Source organism: Salmo salar, chromosome 22 (assembly GCF_965601325.2).
Source record: "Salmo salar chromosome 22, fSalSal1, whole genome shotgun sequence".
Lineage (NCBI taxonomy): Eukaryota > Metazoa > Chordata > Actinopteri > Salmoniformes > Salmonidae > Salmo > Salmo salar.
In genome coordinates, this window is record NC_138312.1 from 15700415 (window position 1) to 15727749 (window position 27335).

The 27335-nt window shown below is 41.1% G+C and overlaps 1 protein-coding gene across 1 annotated transcript in view; it reads left to right on the plus strand.

The window, feature by feature from the left end:
- Positions 1-27335, plus strand: part of LOC106582848 (contactin-3) — a 75678-nt gene that overhangs the window by 20684 nt on the left and 27659 nt on the right. The window contains exons 3-7 of the mRNA XM_014166370.3: positions 10268-10403; positions 15660-15835; positions 19526-19624; positions 21763-21966; positions 22454-22556. Of these exons, the coding sequence (XP_014021845.1) occupies positions 10268-10403; positions 15660-15835; positions 19526-19624; positions 21763-21966; positions 22454-22556 (718 nt within the window). The remainder of the gene's footprint in view (positions 1-10267; positions 10404-15659; positions 15836-19525; positions 19625-21762; positions 21967-22453; positions 22557-27335) is intronic.

Genomic DNA, 27335 nt, shown 5'->3' on the forward strand with positions numbered 1-27335 from the left:
ATATACAGGGGGTACCGGTACTGAGTCAATCAATGTGCAGGGGTACAGGTTAGTCGAGGTAATTTGTACATGTACGTAGGGGTAAAGTGACTATGCATAGATAATAAACAGTGAGTAGCAGCAGGGGTCAATGTAAATTGTCCAGGTGTCCATTTGATTAATTGTTCAGCAGTCTTAGGCTTGGGGGTAGAAGCTGTTAAGGAGCCTTTTGGACCTATAAAACATTTGCCTGATGTTGCAAGAACATTACTAAAACGCATTTAATCTGTTCTTTAAAGTTTCCCAGAATGTTTCATTAGGTTGTGGGTAAAGTCTGGTGAGAACAATGTAGGGACATCACAAAAGATGTTACCAAAACACACAAACTGTCCAGTTGCGTGGATGATTGTACAATGTTTTTTTTTTTTGTGTACATTAACATTCAACTGATGTTACAAGAATGTTCCCAGAACACGGATTATCTGTTCTTTCAAAGGTTCCCAGAATGTTTAATTAGGTTGTGGTAACAGTCTGGTGGAAAAATTGTGAGAACATCACATAATATATGTTCCCAAAACACAATAACTGTCCAGTTGCATGGATGATTATACAATGTTTCTTTTAGGGTGCAACATTTTTTTACCTTATATTACTACAAGAAAGTTCCCAGAACACATTTAGTTTGTTCTTTAAAGGTTCCCAGAATGTTTCAATAGGTTGTGGGAACAGTCTGTTGGGAACATTGTGGGGACATCACAAAATATCTGTGGCAGCCTAGCCTAGTGGTTAGACCGTTGGACTAGCAACCAAAAGGTTGTAAGATCAATTCCCCGAGCTGACAATGTAAAAATCTGTTGTTCTGCTCCTGAACAAGGCAGTTAACCCACTGTTCCTAGACTGTCATTGAAAATAAGAATTTGTTCTTAACTGACATGCCTAGTTAAATAAAGGTTAAAAAATAACACAGACAGGTGATTATACAAATCAGGTGAAATCGTGCCTCGTTAGCTCATTGTTATGGATGTGTCCAAATAAATGTCACTAGAATAAAAGCAAATGCTGCTTTTGTTATTCTGGCTGCACTGTTTGACGTGACTGTAGGTTAGCTGTAGTTGGCTAGCTAGCAAACGAGGGATAAGAACGTTGCCAGCTAGTATTGCAGTGGAACACTTAGAACCAACGACTGGATAGCGTCCATAGATGTAGAACAAAAAGACAGAACGACTAGGTCACTTCTCTGGCAACCGAACCGGAAGAACAAATGACCAGCCAGCTTGGGTTGCAACCCTAGATTTGTGTCGGGACTATATCTTGTGGAAGGATGAAATAGTATGAATAAATATGTTAGTAACCCATTGTGTAAAAGTGATAATATTTTAGGGTGCAAAACATTCACCTGATATTACAAAAACATTCCCAGAACACATTTCGTATGTTCTTTAACTGCTCCCAGAATGTTTCTTTAGGTTGTGGTAACATTGTGGGGAGATAACAACAGATTTGTTCCCAAAACACAAAAACTGTCCGGTTGTGCTGACATTCAGGTAATGTTTGTATCAGGGTGCAGAAAACATTCCTTTGATGTTGCAAGAATGTTGAAAGAACAGCCTTCCTGAGTTCTTTAACGGTTCCCAGAACATGTAATTAGGTTGTGGGGAAAGTGTGGGTACATTACAAGAGAGAGGTTTCCAAAACACAAAATATGCTCAGTTGTGATGACACTCATACAATGTTTAAGTTAGGTTGTACAGGACAATTTTGTAAGAATTCAATAAGACCGTTCTTATGATGTTCATAACATGTTTGTTTTAGGTTTAACTTAATATTCCGGGGCCTCCCGAGTGGCACAGTGGTCTAAGGCACTGCTACGCAGTGCTAGCTACGTCACTCCAGATCCTGGTTTGATCCCAGGCTGTGTCGCAGCCAGCTACGACTGGGAGACCCTTGAGGCTACGCACAATTGGCCCAGCGTCTTCCGGGTTAAGGGAGGGTTTGGCCAGCCGGGTTGTCCATGTCCCTTCGTGCTCTAGCGTCTCCTGTGGCAGGCCGTGCGCAATGTATGCTGACACGGTCGCCAGGTGTACGTTGTTTCCTCCTGCACATTGGTGCGGCTGGCTTCCGGGTTAAGCGAGCATTGTGTCAGAAGCACTGTGGCTTGGCGGGGTCGTGTTTCAGAGGATGCATGGCTTTCGACCTTCACCTCTTCCGAGTCCGTACGGGAGATGCAGCTATAGGACGAGACTGTAACTACCAATTGGATATCACGAAATTGGGGAGGGGACGCAATATTCCATTGATATTCACACAATATACACAGAATATTACAAGAACACTTAGAAAATGTTATGTTTAAGTTTGACCTAATATTATCACAACATTCTCAGTATGCAAATTAAAGCATAAGAAAGCAGATTGGAATACATCCCCATTATGTTTCTCTACAGATTTAATGGTAATTTGCATTTGAAGACTATATTGTAGAGACACATGGCATTTTAATTTCATTCATAGGACATTTGAACAGCATTTAATCATCTAAACACAACCATATTTTTTAAACTTCACATGTTGACAATATATAGCCATGGCAGTATGGTCACACAGGAGTTCCATGCTTCCTTTTCAGCGTCCTTAGACATAACTAACCCAGGGGAATACTGGTAACTGGGTTATTAACCATCATACTCTTTATATGCTGCGTACCCCTAGGCCCATATATAGACTATGAGTACTGATCCAGGATCACTTTTGCTTTTCAGATCATGAAAAATAAGACAGGAGGACCATATCAAGAACTTTATAATAGGAATTATATAGGGTGCGTTTTTTTAAAGTTGAACAGTCCATTTTTATACAATGTTTTGTTTTTTACAATTAGTCTAAATTCTGCATGTCTTTCTAGATTTATAAATCTGGATGAAATAAAGACATCCTCTCTTTTAGTAGAGTATACCTGAGCCTTAATTTCACATTGTCTTTTAAAATAAACATGGTTAAGGAATATTTGGGATTGAACCTGCAATCTTCAGATCTGCAGCCAAATCATTAACCCACTGCACCACCAGGTGATAACTGTAGCCTTGTTTTTTTTTCTGTCAAATATGGTCAATCAGGACACAGAACACAATTTGAGTTATTAAAATGTTTTTGTAACATATATATATTTTTACCTTTTATTTAACATCAGGTGAATATTTTTTGCACCCTAAAAGAAACATTGTGGAATCATGGACAGTGTTTTGTTTTATGGGAGCATATCTTTTGTGATTTCCCCACAATGATCTCACCAAACTGCTCCCACAAACTAATCAAGCATTCTGGGAATCTTTAAAGAACAGATTAAATGTGTTTTAGGAACGTTCTTGCAACATCAGACAAATGTTTTATATATGTTATGAGAACATTTGCTGTGACCTAACAAATGTTCCAGGAACTTTCACAGAACCATTTTTGGTTTGCTGGGAAAACATTACTGGTACATTGTGTAATGTTTACAACATTACCTGGAAACCTAATGAGAACTTTGGGGTAATGTTCTGTGGTTGTTGTTACAGATGTTCTGCACAACAGTTTAATGAATGTTAGGAGAACATTCCAAGGATATTTAATAAAAATATATATATATTAATTCAAATATTTGGTCATGAAAAACATTCTTTGAATGTTTTTGGGATGTTGTCATCCTAGTGTTAGATACAACCCTAACTATAACTTAATGAGAATCTGGAAATGTTCCCAGTTTGCTGGGTGGTATACCTTTTAGGCAACAGTACTGCAATACCTCTCAATAGAGCGCTAGTTTGAAGTCGACAGTATTACACTGATGTGTGTGCGCTATGTTGTCTCTTTTGTCTCATATGGAAATGTAGGAAATCTAATGCTCACAGTGTTCCCTACATCATTTTGAAGTGCTTTGGATATTCTCTAGATTCTGCTTGACGTTATGAACTGAAATGAACCATACTGTGCACTGACTACACAATTCTACAGAATCTGTATTGTATTACATTGCATTAGCCTAGATCTAATCTTCTCTTTTGCTGTTGATAAGAAACTGATAGAGACACTCACACAGTATTTGCAAGCAACCATATTATATTTCATAGTGACAAGGTTAAATTGATTAAAATGCAGTTTTTCATATACGGTAGGCTACTGTTGCCCTTCAGCCATCCCTTGAGCAGCCTACTGCATTTGCACCTCCAGGGACATCTGCGATTCCATTCCTATTCCTGTGTATGACATGTCAGAGATCATTATCAGGATCCTTGGGATGGAACTGCGCCTGCATTTTAGAACAAACCTCTTGCTACACTGGCTCGTTATGCCCTTGTGGTCACCTGGGATTGGGACAGAAATCCTCTCTCTCTCTCTCTTTCTCTCTCTCTCTCTCTCTCTCTCTCTCTCTCTCTCTCTCTCTCTCTATCCCCCCTCTCTCTCTCTCTCTCTCTCTCTCTCTCCCCCTTTCTATTTTTTCTCTCTCTCTCTCTTTCTATTTTCTCTCTCTCTCTTTCTATTTTCTCTCTCTCTCTTTCTATTTTTTCTCTTTCTCTCTCTTTCTATTTTCTCTCTCTCTCTCTCTCTCTCTCTCTCTATCCCCCCCCTCTCTCTCTCTCTCTCTCTCCCCCTTTCTATTTTCTCTCTCTCTCTCTCTCTCTCTCTCTCTCTATCCCCCCTCTCTCTCTCTCTCTCTCTCTCTCCCCCTTTCTATTTTCTCTCTCTCTCTCTCTCTCTTTCTATTTTCTCTCTCTCTCTTTCTATTTTCTCTCTCTCTCCCCTTTCTATTATCTCTCTCTCTCCCCGTTTCTATTCTCTCTCTCTCTCCCCCTTTCTATTATCTCTCTCTCTCTCTCCCCTTTCTATTCTCTCTCTCTCTCCCCCTTTCTATTCTCTCTCTCTCTCCCCCTTTCTATTCTCTCTCTCTCTCCCCCTTTCTATTCTCTCTCTCTCTCCCCCCTTTCTATTCTCTCTCTCTCTCTCCCCCCTTTCTATTCTCTCTCTCTCTCCCCCCTTTCTATTCTCTCTCTCTCTCTCTCTCTCTCTCTCTCTCTCTCCCTCCACTGTAAGACAACCACAGCAAAGCAGACTTTGAATTTACATATAATACAGTATACAATAGGTGTATGCTTTAAGGGGCTCAACAAGTATTCAAAACAGTTTTGAACAGTCCATGGAGGTTTATTTTATGTGTTAGTGCTATCTTACTGTTGAGGAATTTGTTTCCTCTATTTCTGACATATACTGTAAAGTTGGAATGTTTTTACCTTTTATTTTCACTACGAACTTGATTTCAGAAATCATGTCAAATTATTGCCTGACTGATTGTGGTGAGATGTATGTACATTGATGTGCATACAGTATGTACAAAGACATAAAGCCATAGTTTGAATCTAAGTTTAAGGACTTTGAATCATAGTTTGTGGAATCCACAGCCTACAAGGCTGGAAGATGGCAGATCGCAGGTTAACATTTACTTGATGACCTTTCTTTATTAAAAAAATCTAAAACCATGTTTGAACAATACCCTAATAAAATATCATGATTTAAGAGGATTGAAATTTGTTTCATAGTTTGGCAACTTTGTATAATACTATACATTAATATTAGCGGAACGTTGCAGCAGTGTTTTAAGAACTACTTCCATTATTGTTAAAGTATGTTTTTAGAATATTATTGGAACATCATGTCGTAACATTACAATATAACTTTATAAGTGTCTCACAGAAATGTTTGTTGTTTGTTGCTGTACACTATATATACAAAAGTATGTGAACACCCCTTCAAATTAGTGCCTTTAGCTTTCCCAGCCACACCTGTTTCTGACAGGTGCATATAATCGAGCACACAGCCATGCAATCTCCAAAGACAAACATTGGCAGTAGAATGGCCTTACTGAAGAGCTCAGTCACTTTCAACGTGGCACCATCATAGGATACTTACTACCTTTCCAACAAGTCAGTTCATGAAATTTCTGCCCTGCTAGAGCTTCCACGGTCAACTGTAAGTGCTGTTATTATGAAGTTGAAACATCTAGGAGCAACAACGGCTCAGCCGCGAAGTGGTAGACCACACAAGCTCACAGAACAGGCCCGCCGAGTGCTGTAGCGCGTAAAAATCATCTGTCAGTTGCAACACTCACTACCGAGTTCCAAACTCCCTCTGGAAGCAGCGTCAGCACAATAACTGTTTGTCGGGAGCTTCATGAAATGGGTTTCCATGGCCTAGTAGCCGCACAAAAGCTTAAGATCACCATGCGCAATGCCAAGCGTCGGCTGGAGGGGTGTAAAGCTCGCCAAAGTTGGAAAAGCGTTCTCTGGAGTGATGAAACACGCTTCACCATCTGGCAGTCCACCTGACAAATTTGGGTTTGGCGGATGCCAGGGGAACGCTACCTGCTCGAATGCATAGTGCCACTGTAAAGTTTGGTGGAGGAGGAATAATGGTCTGGGGCTGTTTTGCATGGTTCGTGCTAGGCCCCTTAGTTTCAGTGAAGGGAAATCTTAACGCTACAGTAATGACATTCTAGATGATTCTGTGCTTCCAACTTTGTGGCAACAGTTTGGGGAAGGCTCTTTCCTGTTTCAGCATGACAATGCCCCCGTGGACAAAGCGAGGTCCATACAGAAATGGTTTGTTGAGATTGTTGGGGAAGAACTTGACTGGCCTGCACAGAGCCCTGACCTCAACCCCGTTGAACACATTTGGGATGAATTGGAAGAGCCAAGCCAAATCGCTCAGCATCAGCGCCCGACACCATTAATTCTCTTGTGGCTGAATGGAAGCATGTCACCGCAGCAATGTTCCAAAATTTAGTGGAAAGCCTTTCCAGAAGAGTGGAGGCTGTTATAGCCGCAAAGGGGGGACCAACTCATGCCCATGATTTTGGAATAAGATGTTCGACGAGCAGGTGTTCACATACGTTGGTAATGTAGTGTAGGTATTAGTGCATTGATATCAACATTAGCTGAATTCTATTTATTTGTACTATTTTCTACATTGTAGAATAATAGTGAAGACATCAAAACTATGAAACAACACATATGGAATCATGTAGTAACCAAATAACTGTTAAACAAATCAAAATATATTTTATATTTGAGATTCTTCAAATAGCCCCCCTTTGCCTTGATGACAGCTTTGCACACTCAAGGCATTCTCTCAACCAGCTTCACCTGGAATGCTTTTCCAACAGTCTTGAAGGAGTTCCCACATATGCTAAGCACTTGTTGGCTGATTTTCCTTCACGCTGCGGTCCGACTCATCGTAAACCATCTCAATTTGGTTGAGGTCAGGGGATTGTGGAGGCCAGGTCATATGATGCAGCACTCCATCAGTCTACTTCTTGGCATATTAGGTCATTGTCCTGTTGAAAAACAAATGATAGACCCACTAAGCCCAAACCAGATGGGATGGCGTATCACTACAGAATTCTGTGGTAGCCATGCTGGTTTAGTGTGCCTTGAATTCCAAATAAATCACAGACAGTGTCACCAGCAAAGCACCCCCATACCATAACACCTCATCCTCCATGCTTTACGGTGGGAAATACACATGCGGAGATCATCCGTTCACCCACACCGCGTCTCACAAAGACACGGAGGTTGGAACCAAAAATCTCCAAATTGGACTCCAGACCAAAATACATATTTCCACCAGTCTAATGTCCATTGCTCGTGTTTCTTGGCCCAAGCAAGTCTCTTCTTATTATTGGTGTACTTTATTAGTGGTTTCTTTGCAACAATTAGACCATGAAGGCCTGCTTCACACAGTCTCCTCTGAACAGTTGATGTTGAGATGTGTCTGTTACTTGAACTATGTGAAGCACTTATTTTGGGCTGCAATTTCTGAGGCTGGTAACGCTAATGACCTTATCCCCTGCAGCATTCCTGTGGGGGTCCTCATGAGAGCCAGTTTCATCATAGCACTTGATGGTTTTTGCGACTGCACTTGAAGAAACGTAAAAAGTTATTGAATTTTTCCAGATTGACTGACCTTCATGTCTTAAAGTAATGGACTGTCGTTTCCCTTTGCTTATTTGAGCTGTTCTTGCCATAATATGGACTTGGTATTTTTCCAAAAAGGTCTATCTATACCTCCCCTACCTTGTCACAACACAACTGATTGGCTCAAATGCATTGAGAAGGAAAGAAATTCCACAAATGAACTTTTAACAAGGCACACCTGCCAATTGAAATGCATTCCAGGTTACTACCTCATGAGAGAATGCTAAGAGTGTGCAAAGCTGTCATCAAGGCAAAGGGTGGCTACTTCAAAGAATCTCAAATATAAAATATATTTTGATTTGTTTAACACTTTTTTTGGTTACTACATGATTCCATATCTGTTATTTCATTTTTTTTTTAATCTTCACTATTATTCTACAATGTAGAAAATAGTAAAAATAAAGAAGAACTTGAATGAATAGGTGTTCTAAAACCTTTGACCGGTAGTGCATATGAGAGTAATGCGGAAATGTTCCCTGCATGTTGTTTTGAATGTTTTGGATGATGTCTCCATGAACATTAAAAGAACGTTCAGGTAATGTTTTCTCGGAAACAATTTAATTGAATCCAGACATAATTGCTGAAGCATGTTGAGGGAATATTTTTTGGAACATCGTTATGTCATAACGTCACACTGGAACTTTATAAGACCATTGCAGGAATATTCCCTGCTTGTTTTTATGAGTGTTTTGAATAACATATCCATCAACATTAGCAGAACGTTCCTGTAATGTTTCCTCATAGCCACTTCAATTGACCCGTTGCTAAGTCCCACCCATAATTTTGGGCAACCAATCGCAGTGCTCCAATGGATAGCAACTGTCGCCGAGTCCGACACCTCTGACAAGCTCATGTTTAAATCGCATGAAGGCAAATGAGGGCTATGGCAAAAACTGAGAGTTTTCTTTAAAAAATACATGTTTAAATGGCTGAATAATTGAACAATACACCAAGAGTAATTATTACTGTGATTCCTGAGATGCACAGCCTGTTGATTGAGGGTTTTTTTTATTCTGAAATTATACTTTTGTTACATTGTTTGCCAGCTCAGCTGGTTAGCTATCTCGCAGTCTCTGACTACCAAATGTTGCTCACGCTAGCTAGCTAGCCACTTATTATAGCTTGTTTTCTCAAAAAGTATGTCAGCTAGCTAAGTTAGGAATGTTATTAATACAACTCCCATCTGCTGTCGACATCAGGATACGGTTTTTGTGCAATAGTTCCAAAAGTGGTAATAGCTTTGACTGCATGCTAACAATGGATTCAGAGACATTCAATGGCTAGCTACACTACAAACATAATTTGACCAGGTTCCCATGAAGCAATTGTAATGACAGTCCACCACAACATACCCAAGAGTTTCCTGATTTAGCAAAGGGTGATCTGTGTTCAATTTCATTTTTTTATTAGAAACAGTTTCATTGGTCTCAAAAGAAAAAAAACAGTTTGAGGTTATTGTGAGGGGATTTCGCCAATGGTTGAATGGGGAATTGGTCTTCCTGGAAAAATGTTGTCCACGGTTGCAACAATAACCAAGGGGGGCTGGGCATAGCAAAGGGTTAATTGCTCCCAGATTTTGTTGCGGCAGAACGTTAACGGAACATTGTGTTATTACATTAACCTTAAGAGAATGTTCTGTGGTAGTTTTTACAGATGTTGTGAACTATATTTTTTGTGAATGTTAGCAGAACATTCCAATGATATTTTCATTTCCAAAATGTTTGGAAAATGTTTTTTTTGGTGATCAGAAAATGTTGGCTCAAACCCTAACAAGAACTTAATAGGCATATGTTAGCTAATGTCCTGTGAATGTTCCTGATTTGCTGGATTCACACAGATGCAATCATGTGACTAACGTTTCAACGTCACCATGATTTTTGCAGTGCTCACTCAGATTTGTGCCAACATTGAATAGTTAGGCCAACATTGAAGTTTTTCATGGATAAGCTATTATAATTATTTGGGTTAGTAGCACACTATTTAATCAAATAATGGTTTCCTTATGTCTATTCCAAATCAAATATTTGAATGGCTCTGTCTCAATCGTACCGTGTATTACCATGTTGCAATCATAGACATGATTTAAAAAAAATCAAAACTGTCACCAGTTTTTGTCACCTCTGTTGGCGAGTGCTGGCGTGTCAGGATTCACAAGTTTTCACTGTCTACCTGTTTGTTCAGACTAATTTGTTAATTCCTTGTTAGATGACTGAAATGTCACACATTGACAAATGTCAATTGTTAAAGGCCTGGGTATTACAGCCTGTGTTGCTTTTGTTCTCCAGCTCATGCACAAGATGTCCTGTTCCAAGGGCCAAGATGGAGGACAGAGCCCAGTGACCTCATTCTCCCCATCAACTTCCCTGACCAGGAAGCTACCATTAGATGTGAGGCAGAGGGGAACCCCTCCCCACAGTACAGGTAAAGGATTCCACCAATCTACACTATAATTCCACAATTCAGTGTGGAACTGCCATTAGCGACCATTTAACATGGATGTTTAACCAAATATTCAGTCTCTCTCTCTCTCAAGGCAATCAAACCGGATACTAAGAGCATTGATTGGTATTGATTTGGTGGAGAGCGAAAAACATTGGGCTTACCATAGTAGCAGTAGAGATACTGTAAAATCCAAGAAACAAGATTCACCTTTTACTGCAGTTGGCTAAATCAAGGTTACATATAGTGTTTCTTGGTAGTCTTAAACAAATCTACTTTGAAACAAAAGTACACACCTCACGGGGTATGGGCCTAAAAAAAGAAGACACCTGTACCATGTCAGATATGGAGTTGAAATGTATTCCATTTTGAGTTTGCATCCCAATATTACACTTTATATACATTACAGAATACTGAAATATAACAAACCGTTTGACATAGAAACACCAGATTTTCTGTGTAAAAAATAAATAATATGTTTATTAATTATTAAATTATGACATATTAATAACATTCCACCCATGAGGACACTGGGTCATTTTACTGCAGGAAAGGGGTACGCAGACATTTAACCAGACAGAGAAACTGATTTATATGGTATGCTCATTCCAAAAAACCTAAAAGCCGTAAACTAACGCAGGCTTTGAGCTATGATTCAGATTTAGATGGGAAGTCAGACAACCATTAGCTTATAAATACTTCAGAGATGTGAGTCTAGTTATCTTTATTACAGATTTGATTTAGGTTGCTCTAGGATTGAAGCTAATGTTTTATAATGTGCTGCACTGCTTAGGAAATCATTAGGAATGTAGGGAGATTTCAGTTTCTAATTCTACTCTAGATTCTCTGATATCCCCCCCCCCCCGGTTATTCCCCGGTGGTAAGTCTGCCTGAAAATGGCAGCCCGCGTTGGTTTTGTGGTAGATTGTGTTTCGTAGCTTGGTCAGCATCATGTAAATGCACAGCAGGCAGTCGAGAGAGGTAATAACCTTGTGAGTGACATTCCGTTAAATGCTTACATTTCCTCTAATGCGTATGTGCTGAAAACATGGGTCTTAGAGCAGCAGCAGGGGGTATCATTATACTTGTTGTGCAAGCTGAGCAATCCAAGGATGAGCTGAACCATTACAACTTGCACTAACTCGGAAAAAGAAGTCGAGTGGACGTGTTCTCACCATCAAACCGAACAATTAGGATTGTTCTTTTTTTTTTACTTAAGTGCACAGGGAAAGCATAGATCGTGGGTTATGATTATGTGTGATAGAATGTGGTCTAGTCATCTGCGCCTCAAATTGGAATAACCCTCGAATGCTGTAAGTAGAAGCCTCTTTAGATTTTTAAGTGCTGCGCAAAAGTTTCCTACATTAGTAAAGTAACAGTGATATGTTTTCTCTGGATTAATATTGGATGTATTGGATAACACATTAGTCATCCTAAGCAATTCCAAATATTGTGATTGTTTTCATGCAGGCTAATAACACTCCAGTTAAGTGTGTCTAATGAGCTATTTCACACGATTAATGTTATTTGTAAAGCCCGATCCAAGACAAATTAAAGACAATCCAAGCTTTCGTTGTGAAGTGGATAGAACCAAGTCGATCAAATTGAAAAGTAGGACTTCAAGCACCCATTTTACGTAAGATAAGTGTATTAAAACCAAATGAATACAGAGCACAGATCTGAGTAGAATTGAAGTGAATCACTTTATTGAAACAAACTCCCATGGCAGGGGATTGACGTTTATGGGAATACTTTTAAAGACACTGCATCGTTTAGTCCTTGGACTCACTGCAAGTAAAGGGATCATTTGTGGCTTTATTTGGGTTGCACCAGAGTGTATGTTTGACACTGACTGTTCTTGACTTGTGTCCCCTCCGGCAAGGAGAGGACTTTTGTCTTGATGATTAAAAGTGAAACAGAAATGTTTAGCAATACATTTCCCAAACGCAAAAAAACTCAGGACCTCAAATGCCCCCAATGAGCTGCCCGAGCTGTCCCTCAGAGCTGCAAAGGGACAAGCTTTGATCTCCCACAGGAAGGCATCAACTAACATCAGTCAGTTTCTAGTGAAATTATACTGGAATCTCAAGATTTTTGCGTTTTGTCAAGAGCTTCACATTTTCCAATTCATGCCAAAGTAACCATCTCATATCACTGAAACAATGCCCTTTAGTACTGTCTTTTTTCTTTATCTTTCATAACCAGTCCCACACAACTTCACACTTGACATCACTCCACACCACAGCGCATGTTAAAGATATTAGTACTTGATCTGTTACAGTAGGGGTAGTTTTTCTCAATATGGTTGTCACTTTTGATTTTCTTACTTGTCAGTGACCCATAATGAACACTACATTGGGCAGTGTGTTCTGAACTTACTGTAATGTACTGTAGAACCAAGGGCTTAGTGGCCAATGGACATCAATCATTTATTTGTGATGTTCCCTGCCCTCTAATGTGAAATCTTGGAGATGTTGTCACGTCTCTTAATTTATGTAATAGCGCTCCGAGGACACGTTAGGCAATTTGAGTTTCTCATTTAGTCTGGAAGCACTCACAGCATGGAGCCTGAGGAGATAACTTTGCATCTCCTGCCCTGACAAAGTCTCAGACTACTGAAATATTAATTATTCCATTTCAAATACAACCATGTTCAATGATGATATTCAGTAATATCTGATGAGCTGTTAGTCTTATTCTCTGCCAACATTCCGGGTTGAGACCAAGGGCCCTCTTTCTCCTGGTCAGCAATGTGTTTTTTAAGGGCCAATATTAGCTGTGTGTGTGTGTGTGTTTGTCCTCAGGGGAAAACAGGTGAGGTGAGTGGCTGGAGACAGCGCTGAGCACGGCACCATTCCCTGCCTGTATTTGATGAAGAGGCCTCATGCAACATTGATGTGAACCTCAAGGTCGGCCAGAGTTCATCCAGACCATGCCATGAGCAGCCCATGGCCTGGAGGCTGTACCAGGCTAGGACAGCCAGAGCAAATAAGGGAGCCATTAGTCTTTGTTGTTGTTTAGGAACCCTACTGTCTGGTGTGTTAAATTCCCTCCATTCACTCTATAAGGCTCCACTAATGCCATGGCCCCAGAGAAATTGTGCTTTTTCGAAGTGCTGTTTTTCCATTTTTTGTGAAGCACTTCAGTTGGAGTCCTCATCTGTGGATGAGTTAAGACCTGAGGGGGCAATGAAAAGGAGATGAGACCACTACTGTTTAGAATGCAGAAAGATTTCCATGGTGTTGGAGTGCTCATTCAGTTCCTCATTAGTCCTGTGCTGGCAACAGGTTTGAGGGCACAGACTCCTATACAGGTCAGAGCATGCAGTGTGCAACAATCATATGCTCTCACAATACAATATAATTGGCGCCAGCTGTCTTATTTCATGTTTTTTACACTATATTTGAGGTTTTGCTCACAACCTCACAGCTGGTAAGAACCATTTTACTGACTGTTAGAGAGATGGATACACATCACTGCATATGACGATGATGGTGATGATGATGGTGATGACTCAAATACAATATGACGAGGCTCCCATGGATAATTATAGTTTGCATAGTTGATAGTAAAGGATCGTTATGTCCGCATGGGCTTTAATTGGTGGCGTGATCGTTTATTATGAGGACAATGTGGAATATCAGTTATATTGGTTCAGGTTTAATAACTCCACATCTGCTTATGGGTACATTTACACCAGCAGCAGCACTGTGGTTTTCCCTCGTTGTTTACTCCTACTCTCATGGAATGGGTGCTATGTATGTGACTGGTAGTTTGATGCTCTATCACCTAGCCCTTCATCCTCAGGGGGGGTTTCATACCAGGCCTTTTCTGGTGGCTACTTAGTGTTGGCAGGTGAGGGGTGTCTCTGACAGCTTGTCCCACTGTTCAAATGGAGCCGAGGCTTGCTGTTCGAGGTGTTGCTGCTGCTTCTGCCGCTTCTGCTAGATGGGATGGCTGGCTGTGTCGTGCGTAGACGCCCTCACACCCAGCAGAGGCAGAGCCCAGCCATCTGCTCCAGGGGTGTCTGATCTGCTCAGCCTGCCTACCGTCCTCTCCCATTAAGTTCAGATATGCTGGGGTGGCTGCGAATACAACCAGCCACCCAACCCCCTCTCTCCCACTCTCCTTTATTATTTTACACGTCAGATCCTTCGGCTAGGCTGTATACGCAGTGTCACCTCTGCTGGGAAAGAAAATCCTAGGGGAAACACTGGTATACATACGATAACATGATGGATCATATCAGCCATTTGGAACATGCATAAACAAGATGCTTTTTTAAAGGCAATTGAGATTGAATATGGCATCAAACTGTCTTGTTTGAAATGTTTGTATTTGTGCGCCCAGGAAACATAGGTTTCATCACATAACTTCAAACATTTAAACAATTATTTTGGTATCTGGAATGGTGACAAAATAAGTTTGATTAAGTGAAAGCCGCACTGAGATAGATGAATAATGCAGGCAACAACATGAAAGACAGCTATATCTTTTGTAGTCTGTCAGACGGGAGTCTGGAAAAAGTCATGGCTGGTTTTAAGGCTGTATGAAGCACCACTTTCTCTGCTCGTTAGTTTGCTGAAAATAAAAAAAATATTGATTTTTCTCCCCCTCATCATTGAATTGTCATTTCACGGTCCCAAATTGCATTGCTCAAGCTAGCTGGCTCAAAGTCTTATCCTAATCATGCCTAATTTCTTGCATTCTTAAGTGGAAAATAATCTATACTTATCATGCCTCTCAGCTTTGTTAACTTTGGAAAAACGAAAATAATTTCCCCATTTTGTAAATTGTTTATTGCAACAAATCATTAGAGTAGTAAATAGTCCAAAACATTTGTATGTTGTGCATTCTTTGACCTCATGCTATCTGGGAATTTAACTTAGCTGCTGATGGATGTTTTTAAAGAAGTTGGAAATAGGAATTATTATGCTCAACCCATAACTTCACATGCAACGTATTTTAGACCAGTAATATGAGATATGTGATTATTTTTTTGACATAATACAATTATTTTCAATATAAAAAAAATAGACTACACAGTGTTTCAAAGGCAACTAGCTAACCCAATACACAATGAAAAGTTTCATGCTCAAAATACCAACAATTACAGCGTGATTATATCCAATATCGTCATTTGATTCAATTGTCTTTACCAAATCGATCCATGTGATAAATGTTTGTGAGTGTGTATCTCCAGAGGCCCGGCTGCTGATTGTGTTTACGTCTTTCCAGATGGTCACTAAACGGAACACTCATTGATCTGGGGAGTGACTACCGGCGTCACATGTCTGGGGGCAACCTGATCGTTAACAGTCTGGACAGGGACCAAGACACGGGGATATACCAGTGCTCTGCCTACAACACATGGGGGACCATCCTCAGCCGCAGAGCCACTCTGAAATTTGCATGTAAGTGATCAGGCTATCCCTAGCGCGTTATAGGGGAGGGGTGTGTGTATGTGTGTTTCTGTGTGTTTGTGTGCATACATACTTGTGTAACCCTCTCACCAGGCTCGAATTTGACTCTCGCGATATTACCTGACATAGAATATCTCAACAGCATGGGATGTTAGGTGAGAAGGACATCTCCAATAATAATCCCTATTGTAAACTATCTAGAGTGATGACAATTAGGGTATTAACTTGAACTGAAATGATTATAGGTTTCTGTTATTGTATCAGGATAGGCTACCCCATGCATTCAATTAAATTGAAACAGTAAAGGACTCCACCAAGGCAACATACATAAGGTTCAAAATGTGTATTATTACATTTTCAAAGCACAACATCAAAAGAAATACAAATAATAAACCCCAATGAGTCGTGCACAACCCATGTCCAAATTATTTCAAGCTTGTTTAAACTGTTGGCGTGCGTTGGAGCTAAAAAAAAAAAGACGACACAGATAAAGTCCCGAAGCAACCCACAGTTGTGGTTACTCACTACTCGTAGATATTCCCTCAGTGAAGTAGGGCAGTTCCTTGCAGGTTTCCTCACAAGATCCACAGCAAGCACAGCTATCAATGCAGACAGTACTATTTAGCAGTAACCGATATCCCATGGGAAGATGAACTCGTTAAGCTTTCCCAAGCATTTCTCTCTCAGTTTCACATGATGCTAGGCTAACCTCAAGGCTGTCAAATACCTCCACAATGAGACGATAGCATCAGTCTTTACTAAGTCTTAACTAAATTATAACAACTCTCTTATAAAATAAAATCGGTATTTCCCTTCAAACTCGGTAGGTATGGGTTTTGTTCTATTTGTATCATCTTTTATAATTCGTCTTCACCAATGGTCATAATGTAATGTCCATCCTTTTCTCAACGTCTCTCTCCCTCTCTTTTTTCCCAGGCCTCCCGTTAACCAGGTCCATTCTCCCATTGGCCACAGCTTATCAAGCGACCTTATTGGTCAAAACTTAAACTTAAAAGTAAACCAACCTATTCACTTATACATTAAATAAATATTTCTTCAAAAGAAATGCATGAACAACATTACAATTTGGGAGCAATTCAATCACCTTTTAAATATAATACCAATTAAGTATAACAAATAAACTCAACACTTGGTTTTAACAAGAATAAACTCAATACTTGGTTTTAACAAGAGTATTACACTTGCAAATGTGCACGCAGGGGGGGGGGGGTGGTGTGTGTGTGTGTGTGTGTGTGTGTGTGTGTGTGTGTGTGCACTTGAGTTGTGTGTCTGTGGCCTCTGTGTCTTTAGCATTCTGATTTCTTGCTCGGTATGCTTCAAATAGATTTTTTTAAAGGGAAATGGTAATCGAATGAAATGTCAGATGCAACAACCACAGTGGGCGAGGCAGCTTCTGACTGCCTCTGAACTCCATTGATTCTCATTAGTCTCTGTGTTTCCAGCTTTGACAGCGTCTGTGCAACCTCGGTACTGACTGATACTGCCAATCTATGCAAGCCTCTGTGATCTGGACTTGAAAGGAAACCTACACAAATAAAGCTTCAACTTTGCAAACCAGAAACAATCATTTTTTTTACTGTGGAATTGTTTGCCGTTGCAGATAGATCAGACTTGGTTGAACAGCCTGTCTGGTATTCTAGAGAGGGAGATCTGAATATCATAGGAGGTTGGTGGCACCTTAATTGGGGAGGACGGGCTCGTAGTAATGGCTGGAGCGGAATAGGTAGAACGGTATCAAATGCATCAAACACATGGTTTGATGCCATTCCATAGGCTCCGTTCCAGCCTTTATTATGAGCCGTTCTCCCCCCAACAGCCTCCACTGGTGAATATGAAGCTTTGGTGTGGGTCTCTACCGTATAGAGAGCAGACCAATAGACAGTGTAGAGAGACACCTCTCACTGATCATTGATCACGTCCCAGGGATAGAGAGCCTTTCCTTCCTCTTAAGAGATGGACTGCCATTACCCTTATGGGCTGGATAATGAATCTCACTTGTGGGGCCTGGGTGAGGAGGGAACTGCTTGACATTTATTGTCTATTTGAATGCTCAGAGGTCTTGGAGATAGATGGGGATTGCTGCATACACGGCTAGATTTTCCTCGTAATAAAGACTCTTCCATAGACAGGGATGGCTTACCTCACCCATTTCCTGTCTACACAATTCAACTGTCATTTCAATTATATATTTTTTTGCGATGTGTTATGGCCATCAACTTCATCCTACTTTACATTGAATTTCTGAACAACTGTAACGCAACTCTTATACAAATGTACACACACTGGTATAATACACACCAGGGAGAGAGAATGAAATACATTTAAAATGACATTCCCTCTGTACTTGTAACTTGAGTTGCTATTCCTTTGTGGTAAAAATAGAATGAAGAGCTTGCATGGTGTTAGATAGGATACCTTTATATGTTTTTCCTGGCTTCCCTCCTGACACATTCTTATTGCCTCTCAGAGTTGGAGTCTGTGTAGAGGAGACATATTACACAGAAAGCCATCGTTCTGCTATAGACAAGGCAGAGCCAGCTTATAGAGTGCTGCATTTTAGCAGTCCCTACTGTCTCTCCCTTACACGGACCATTTCTGTGTGAGGGAGAGAGGAGTAGAGGGCCTCCGCTCCCTACCGGAACTGATTCCTACCTCTTAGCCCCCCCCCCTGTTACAAAAGGAATATTATCAGCTGCTGTTTGGTTAAGCTTTCCAACCAGCCTGCACCAACTTTCCCTCGTCTAGATAGCCTAGCCTAACTCCTCCAGCGTTTTAGATTCAGCACCATGTCTGCGAGTTGATATTCTCTATGGCTCTATTAGAAGATGGCGACTCACTGTGTGGCCTGAACAGAATCCTGCTATGACTTGGCTGTGTTGGATTTCACCACGGTCATCAGAGACTGGCTCATTAATCTTCCATTCACTCTCCCACTCCCCTCTGTGATCCTCCTCTTTTCCCACTTCCTTTTATCGGTCACATTGACTTTATTTTGTTTGTGTTCGGGGCCTGACTGTAGGGCTGCCCACCCGAGGGTGCAGAGTCAGTAGGGACAGGGGTACAGTAGTTCACCCATCACTCACTAAACTAGAGTAACATTTCATCAGCCCAGGTACAAGCTCAGTCAGGCAGCTTTTCCTCTTTCATTTGCAGGGATGAATTGCTCCCAGAGTATCGACAGGGAAGCTAGTGCTTTTAAGGGCGAGATTACACTGCATTTAATAATGATGTTGGTTATTGCTCTTGGCACTGATTCCTGTTATTCGTCATGTGCTCAGTGTTTGTGCAGTCCCTCCAACTTCCTCCCCTCTTTTTATCCCTTTGCAATTTAATCTCCTGCTGCTATCATAACGACTGTGTGTTATTAGTCCATCAGTAATATTTAATGTTACAGTTGCCTTTCTAAGTATCGGATAGCATTGGGGGTGTTCTAAAGCAATCCATTACTGTACCTGTAAATGGTTTTCCTACAGTACATGGATTTTAGGGCTTTAAAGAAACCAAGATAACTGATACAAACTGGGAAACACATTAGCTGATACGGATTGAGTTATCAGCTGCATTTAGACATAGAGTAATGCTAAGGTTTGTGCTTTATATTTATCCATTCTGTCTTCTGTAATAACACTAAAGCTTACCCTTGATTTTTGTGTTGATAAGACCTAGATAACTTCAAGACCCAAACGACACGGAGTGCTGTCAGTGTCCGAGAGGGCCAAGGAGTGGTTTTGTTATGTGGACCACCCATGCATTCTGGAGGTAGGTTTTTTTCTTCTCCATATTAGAGATATTTATGAATACCTGAGAAGATGCCTCTCCTCTGTATCCAATTAAAATCTTTGATGCAGTATATGAGTGAATATACAGGCGCTGTTTAGTGTGCTCACATTCCTAACCTAATCAGTTTTTTCATAAAACATTATTTGTTAGAGCCTCAAAGCATAGATTCTTGCTAGCAGCCTCAAATAAACTTATTTCACACAGATGTTTGCAGAATAAAGATATGCTTAGCTGGCCTTCTTTTCATTCTGAACTTTCTTACAATTAGTGCCAAATCTGGTGGCAAATGAAAAGATATTCCTCAAATTGGAGTCTTAACCTGATCATTAGGCAATACGGTCTGAGTAAAGTGCTTTTAATAAAACCTGTATTAGATAATCAATAGTAACTTATCCTAACTTAAATGGAATGCAGAATTCAAAGGGATTTTGTAAACCAATTTACTCTACACCCTACAGGGAAAACAAACAGAATCACTTTCTGGAATATCTTATTTATCTTCCATACTATTTTCAACTTGTACAGAGGAAGTGACTCGGCACATGTGAGACAGCTATTTGAAGTGTGTGTGATCGCGACACTACTCAATTCCAGTTAGCTTAGTATTGAATAATGGACTTTGCCTACATACAGGCTAACCCTGTTGTAGGACCACTCACTTTTAACATGACATTGTAGAGTGGCTGGTTCTTCTCTAATGTATTGGCTAAAGTGTGCCTACAGTAGGTGTGTGTATACAGTCCTGTACAGCTGGAGGAGACGATAATGGCCTGGGGTAGCCAGTGTGAAACACAATGCGACAGCCTCTCACTCAGAAATGAGCTTATGCCAGGCGTGTTGTTGTCACCATAACAGTATTGTGTTTTGTTTCCCTATTTGAACAAGTGAATAAGACCAAGTAAGTGTGGCACTGTGCTCATTGCACTGTGAAGCATGAATGCCACACACAAACTTGGAACTCGTTGAGCCCATCACTATCCACTGACTGTAAGACATCTCTGCAGGTTTTTACTCTGCCTCAGCGGCTTCAAATGCTGGATTAGAGGTTCTCTCAAATGACACATTATATCTCATGTTACATCGACATGGCCACAAAATAAATATTGTTGCCAACTAAAGTGACTACATTAGGGCTCTGCTCCATCATAAATATGTGTTTATTCTCCAGGGCTCAATTATGTTTATTTTTGTGTCATAGCTATTGCATGTTTGTAACGTTGTGCTTGTTACATAAATAGCCATTGTGTTCAATAAGAAAAGAGGTTGTTGCACTATATTTTCATTTTCCTCTTGATTTGTATTTTCTTGACAAATGCTATCACTGTTCATTACGGCCACATAGCTCAGAGTCAGGGATCCCCGGTCTTGCTTTGCTTCGTCAGAATGAATTGGTTTCGCCTTCAGTGAACCGACTGCAAAGACGTGATCCCAGGAGCCAAGGTTTGCGAGGCGTTCCCCTCCCAGGGGGACAGGAGATGAGCGACAGTACGCTGCATACACACCTTTGTAGTACTGTACACGCTCTCGCCTCCACGCCACGGTAGATAGGCTTTCGCTACGGTACCTCGCTCCTATGAATCTGTGCACTGGCTCTTTTCAAGATGACCCAGTATTGCTGTGTGGCAGCGCTCTGTGTTCTTTAGCTAGGCCTGTTGGCTGAGGAGAAGTGTGGCATGCATGAGTCAAGCCTGGAAAAAAGCCCTGTCCCCAGTTACTCAGGGTAGAGGACAGGGCATGTGTCATGAGAGTGCCAGTGAGGCGCTGTAATCCGTTTTGTTTCGCTCTCTTTCCTTTGGACACTCTTTTTTTTGTGCACCAATAGCTGTTCTACTATCTTTGCCCTGGTATCTTCTTGGAAGGAAACTGAAATAAGGAAAAGGAAATTGTGTGGAATGCCAACATGATCTGCTTACAATGTGTTTTTCTTTTTGTTTTCTAATACAGTATTTCATCAATGGGCAATACCGACACTGAGCTATTTAGCATACATGCTAAATTATATTTTCAAAAGGGAATTTTTCAATGTAGACTCCTACGCCTACAAACACATTACTGTGTTGTAATATATTAATACTACTGTACTGTATTTACCACTGTCATATTCCTCTCCCTCCTAGAGCTGACATTTGCATGGATCTTCAATGAGTACCCATACTTTGTTCAGCAAGACAGTCGTCGATTCATCTCCCAGGAGACAGGAAGTCTGTACATTGCTAAAGTGGAGCCTTCTGATGTGGGAAACTATACCTGTGTGGTCAACAACAGCATCACTAAGGGGAAAGTCCTCAGCTCTCCTACACCACTGGTCCTGAGGAATGATGGTAAGATCCCATCCTTTAAACAGACACACTGATCAGACAGCACAACAACAAAAAACTGCCCAGATGTTTTAAAAACTGCCCAGATGAAGCCCCAATTTGTAAAACATTGGCAGTCTATGCAGTCTACAATAGACCATTCTATCCAGATATTCTGGAATGCTGATTATAAGTGGTCAAAGAGAAAGCGTAATCTTACCCCCTCAAAAGATAAAGTCAAAGGGTGAAGCTGTTGAATATAAGATTCAGTCTGAAAAGGAGATTAATCCCAGCCTTCATCCAGGTGTGTTCTTCTTTGAACCTTTTACAAACCTTTTCCATTTCTCTCCATCTTACCAACCTCTCAGTGATCACTTCTGTTCCACACACAACTTACCTCTGTGTTTCTGGGCCCATGTTATTGTTGTACCATGTTTACCAGGGCGTAAAGCGAGTGTGCCATTAATCATTGATGCCAAAATTTGGTTTGTGTATTGTCTCTCTTTCATAGGAGCAATGGGTGAATACGAACCCAAAATAGAAGTTCATTTCCCTGACACTGTTCCAGCTGCGAAGGGATCCACAGTGAAACTGGAATGTTTCGCTCTGGGAAAGTAAGTTGGAGTGAATGTGCAAGTTTGTGCATATGTCAGACATATCATTCTAATCAAATCAAATCAAGGTTTATTTGTCACGTGCGCCGAATACAACAGGTGTAGTATACCTTACAGTGAAATGCTTACTTACAGGCTCTAACCAATAGTACAGAAAAAGGTATTAGGTGAACAATAGGTAGGTAAAGAAATAAAACAACAGTAAAAAGACAGGCTATATACAATAGCGAGGCTATAAAAGTAGCGAGGCTACATACAGACACCGGTTAGTCAGGCTGGTTGAGGTAGCATGTACATGTAGATATGGTTAAAGTGACTATGCATATATGATGAACAGAGAGTAGTAGTAGCATAAAAGAGGGGTTGGCGGGTAGGACACAATGCAGATAGCCCGGTTAGCCAATGTGCGGGAGCCCTTGTTGGTTGGCCCAATTGAGGTAGTATGTTCATGAATGTATAGTTAAAGTGACTATGCATATATGATAAACAGAGAGTAGCAGCAGTGTAAAAAGAGGGGTTGGGGGGGCACACAATGCAAATAGTCCGGGTAGCCATTTGATTACCTGTTCAGGAGTCTTATGGCTTGGGGGTAAAAACTGTTGAGAAGCCTTTTTGTCCTAGACTTGGCATTCCGGTACCGCTTGCCATGCGGTAGTAGAGAGAATTATGAGGTTGCTGTTTTTAGGATGCTGGTATATTAGTGATATCACCTATAGTCTTGAAGTCAAGTATCACAAACCACAACCTTATCCTGCAACCAACTCGCATTACACAGTGACGTCAACAGAGAGCGACTCATGCTGAAAGCGGAACAGTAGAGAACTTAGTTTGTTGTTTTTGAAAGTTTCTGAAAAAGCTTTTTCTAGAAAAAAAGAATGTTTACCTGTTTAGTTTGGATCCCGCGACGCAGTTAGCCTCAGTTGCTGGGACTGCTACTATCTGTCCGGGGATACTGCTAAACCCTAAAGTCTGAAGAGCTACTGATTGGTGAAGCAGCTAGCCTAGCTATCAAACTAGCCAGGTTTCCTTGAAAGCTTGAACACAGCCCAAGACGGGGTTAGCCCTGGTGGCTGGGGCTGCGTATAGTCCCGGGCTTGTGGCTGTTTAAATCCCTGCAGTTTTTTGCTGTTTCCATCAGCCCTGTGAGCTGTGCAGGCTGGAATTGCGTGGAGTACCCGTGTTAGCCTACGTTTCTACCGGCTGAGAAACCTGTTACGAGCCCAGGTGACCTACCCAGGCCAATAATGGTCAAGTTCCTAAGGTTCAATGACAAGATGGCTGTTCAGGAGTGAGCCAAGAACTCGAGAGAAACCAACATCTTCCTTAACGAGGACTTCTCTGAAGCTGTGCGCCAGAGGAAAGAACTTATCCCAGCTATGAAAGCTGCCAGAGAGCGTGGGGGCATTGCTTACATTAGCTACCATAAGCTCATTGTCCACCCTCCCTCCCAAAAGCCTGGGAGGAGTTAGAGAGCCAAGCTTCTGGGTCAGTAGCTTCATCACATATGCACAGGCACACATACACCAACTGACACTCACAAGCGCCTGATTGATTGACTGTTAGCTATTTACTGAAAATATAAACTCAACATGTAAAGTGTTGGATTCATGAGCTGAAATGAAAGATCCCAGAAATGTTCCATATGCACAAAAAGCTTATTTCTCTCAAATAATGTGCACAAGTTAGTTTAAATCCCTGTTAGTGAGCATTTATTCTTTGCCAAGGTAATCCATCCACCTGACAGGTGTGGCGTATCAAGAAGCTGATTAAACAGCATGCACATTACACAGGTACACCTTGTGCTGAGGACGATTAAAGGCCTCTCTAAAATGTGCAGTTTTGTTACATCACAATAACACAGATGTCTCAAGTTTTGAGGGAGAGTGCAATTGGCATGCTGACTGCAGGAAGTCCACATGAGCTGTTGCCAGAGAATTGAATATTAATTTCTCTACCATTAGCCGCCTCCAACGTCGTTTTAGAGAATATGGCAGTATGTCCAACCGGCCTCACAACCGCAGACGTGTGGCGCCGTGTGGGCGAGAGGTTTGCTGATGGAAATTTGAATGCACTGAGATACCATGACGAGATCCTGAGGCCCATTGTCATGCCATTAATCCGCTACTATCACCTCAAGTTTCAGCATGATAATGCACAGTCCCATGTACACAATTCCTGGAAGCTGAAAATGTCCCTGTCTTCCATGGCCTGTATACTCACCAGACATGTCACCCATTGAGCATATTTGTGATGCTCTGGATCGACGTGTACAACATCATGTTACATTTCCCGCCAATATCCAGCAACTTAGTACAGCCATTGAAGAGGAGTGGGACAACATTCCACAGGCCACAATCAACAGCCTGATCAACTCTATGCGAAGGAGATGTGTCGTGCTTCATGAGGCAAATGGTGGTCACCCCAGATACTGAAAGGTTAGAAATCCATATCCTCATTTAAACCAGGGTACTTAGTGGCCTGCAGTTTGTATATCCAAAAATGTTCCCTTTGGTTTAGCTATTTAAGATGGTCTCCTTTTCTAATTGAGGTCGGAACATATTCAAAACCCATAGCTTGTAAGGAGGCAGTGTTGCCATGGTGTAAGGACTTGTAGTGCCTTGCCATGGGGTAGTCTTCATTGCCTACCCATATGGCGTACTTGTGTTCCGCTAAGCGGTCTTGAAAGTGTCTCGTTGTCCATCCAATGTAGAACACCTTGCACTATTGGACATTCCAATCTGAAGGTGACATGAGTGGTTTTGTAGTTAATGAAATGCTTGACTTGATACTCCAAGATGTGTCAACAAAATATTTAGTATGTGCAATATTTCTGCAATGGTTGCACTGGTTGTATTTGAAAGAGCCCATAGGTTTGTGGTCTAGCCAAGTTTTTTGAGAGTCAACAGGAAGATGGATGTGGACTCATTTGTCATTTAGGGTAGGACAGTAGCGTATCACTTTGGATGATTCCACAATTCTTTTTAATTATTTGTTCTCTGCTTCAGTGCTGTATTTTGTAACAAAGTACTCTCTCTGATGCGTCAGGAGGCACTCCCCTTGCAACAAGTTATTTCTGTCAAGTCGTACGTCCCTTATACCTGCATCTTTCAGGACCTGAGCGCTGTAGCCCCGATTCAAGAAGCGATTATCGAATTCAGCAGATTTGACACTGTAATCTTTTTCCTGATCGCAAATTCTGCGCTTTGGAATTGCAATGTTCTCTTTTGGCCTTTTGGGGTTGAAGCTGTCTGCCCTCAGAATGGTTTTCCCATCTGAAGGTTTCCTAAAGATTGATGTGTGCAAACAAACTTTGTCATTTTTACTGATGTCAAGGTCCAGAAAAATGTATGTTATACTTGCTGTACTCCATAGTTAGTTTGATGTTAGGGTTAATGCTGTTAAGGTATTGGTGGAAGGAAATAAGTTCATCTTCTGAGCCAGACCAGAACAGGCAAGCATCATCAATATAGCGTCCCCACCATATAATCCGGTCAAAGAACTGGTTTTTAGAAGGATCCAAAATGAAGTCATTTTCCCATTTACCTAAGTACAAACTAGCGTAGGAAGGGCTGTAGCAAGCTCCCATGGCACATCCTTTGACTTGTTTAAAAATACGGTCCTGAAAGACAAATATATTATTATTAAGAGTCCATTCAGTCAGTGAGACAATGAATTCTGTGGGAGGCATCTCTGTCTCAGGCCGGGTACTCAAGAAATGGTGCATAGCTGCCAACCCTTATTCATGTTCAATGGTGGTGTATAGAGACTCCACATCCATGGTGACTCAAAGGAAGCTGTACCTATATTGTTCAGTTCCTTAATTTTGTTCAACACATCTGTGGAATCTTGAAAATAGGCTGGGAGTGAATGCAGAAAAGGCTAAATAAAGTAATCAATGTACTTGGAGATGGGTTCTATCAGACTTTCATTACCACTAATGGCTGGTCTGCCTGGGGGGGGTTCAAGATTCTTGTGGACTTTTAGAAGAAGATAAAAAGAACCCATACGTGGACTGCAATGGAAAATAAATTTGAACTCAGTGTCTGAAATGTAGCCATTCTCCTTAGCTTCTGTGAGGATCCCTTTCAATTCAGTTTTTAGGTCCTCTGTAGGGTTGAAGGTAAGAGATTGGTAGAATTCATCATTGTCTAATTGACGGTAGGCTTCTGTCACATTTGTCTTTACTCCACACTACTATAGCGCCACCTTGGTCTGCTTTTTTAACCACAATCCATACATTTTTGGACAATGATTCAACTGCATCCCTCTCAACCTTAGAAAGATTATGTTGTGTTTGGTTAGAGTCAATTTTACCCTTAAACAGATTCTCCACATCAAAATTCACCTTCTTGGCAAGTGTATTTAGTGTGGCATTCTGGACTATGGGACAAAAGGTGGACTTGGGCTTAAAATGTGTTTTTAAGGGCACAGAAACTGCCTGACCTGAAACACTGGTGTCTGTAGTTGGAGAGATGTTTTGCTTGTACCAGGCCTTCAGATATAGATTCCTGTAGAAACAAAATATGTCAATCTTTGTATTGAATTCATTAGTTGAGTATATGGGTGCAAAGGACAGTCCTTTAGACAAGACCCTTAAACAATCATCAGAAAGGGGTTCTCCAGAAGTGTTGATCACAGCCTTGTTTTGGTCCTGCTCCGTGTGGTTGGATAGTCTTGATTTCTTCCTCCCCCTCCGTGTTGGCCTCTTCTGCGTCCTCTGCCTCTCTTGTTGGGGAACCTGCCTGGCTACTCTTCCTGGAGGCACCGGCCTCTGATTGT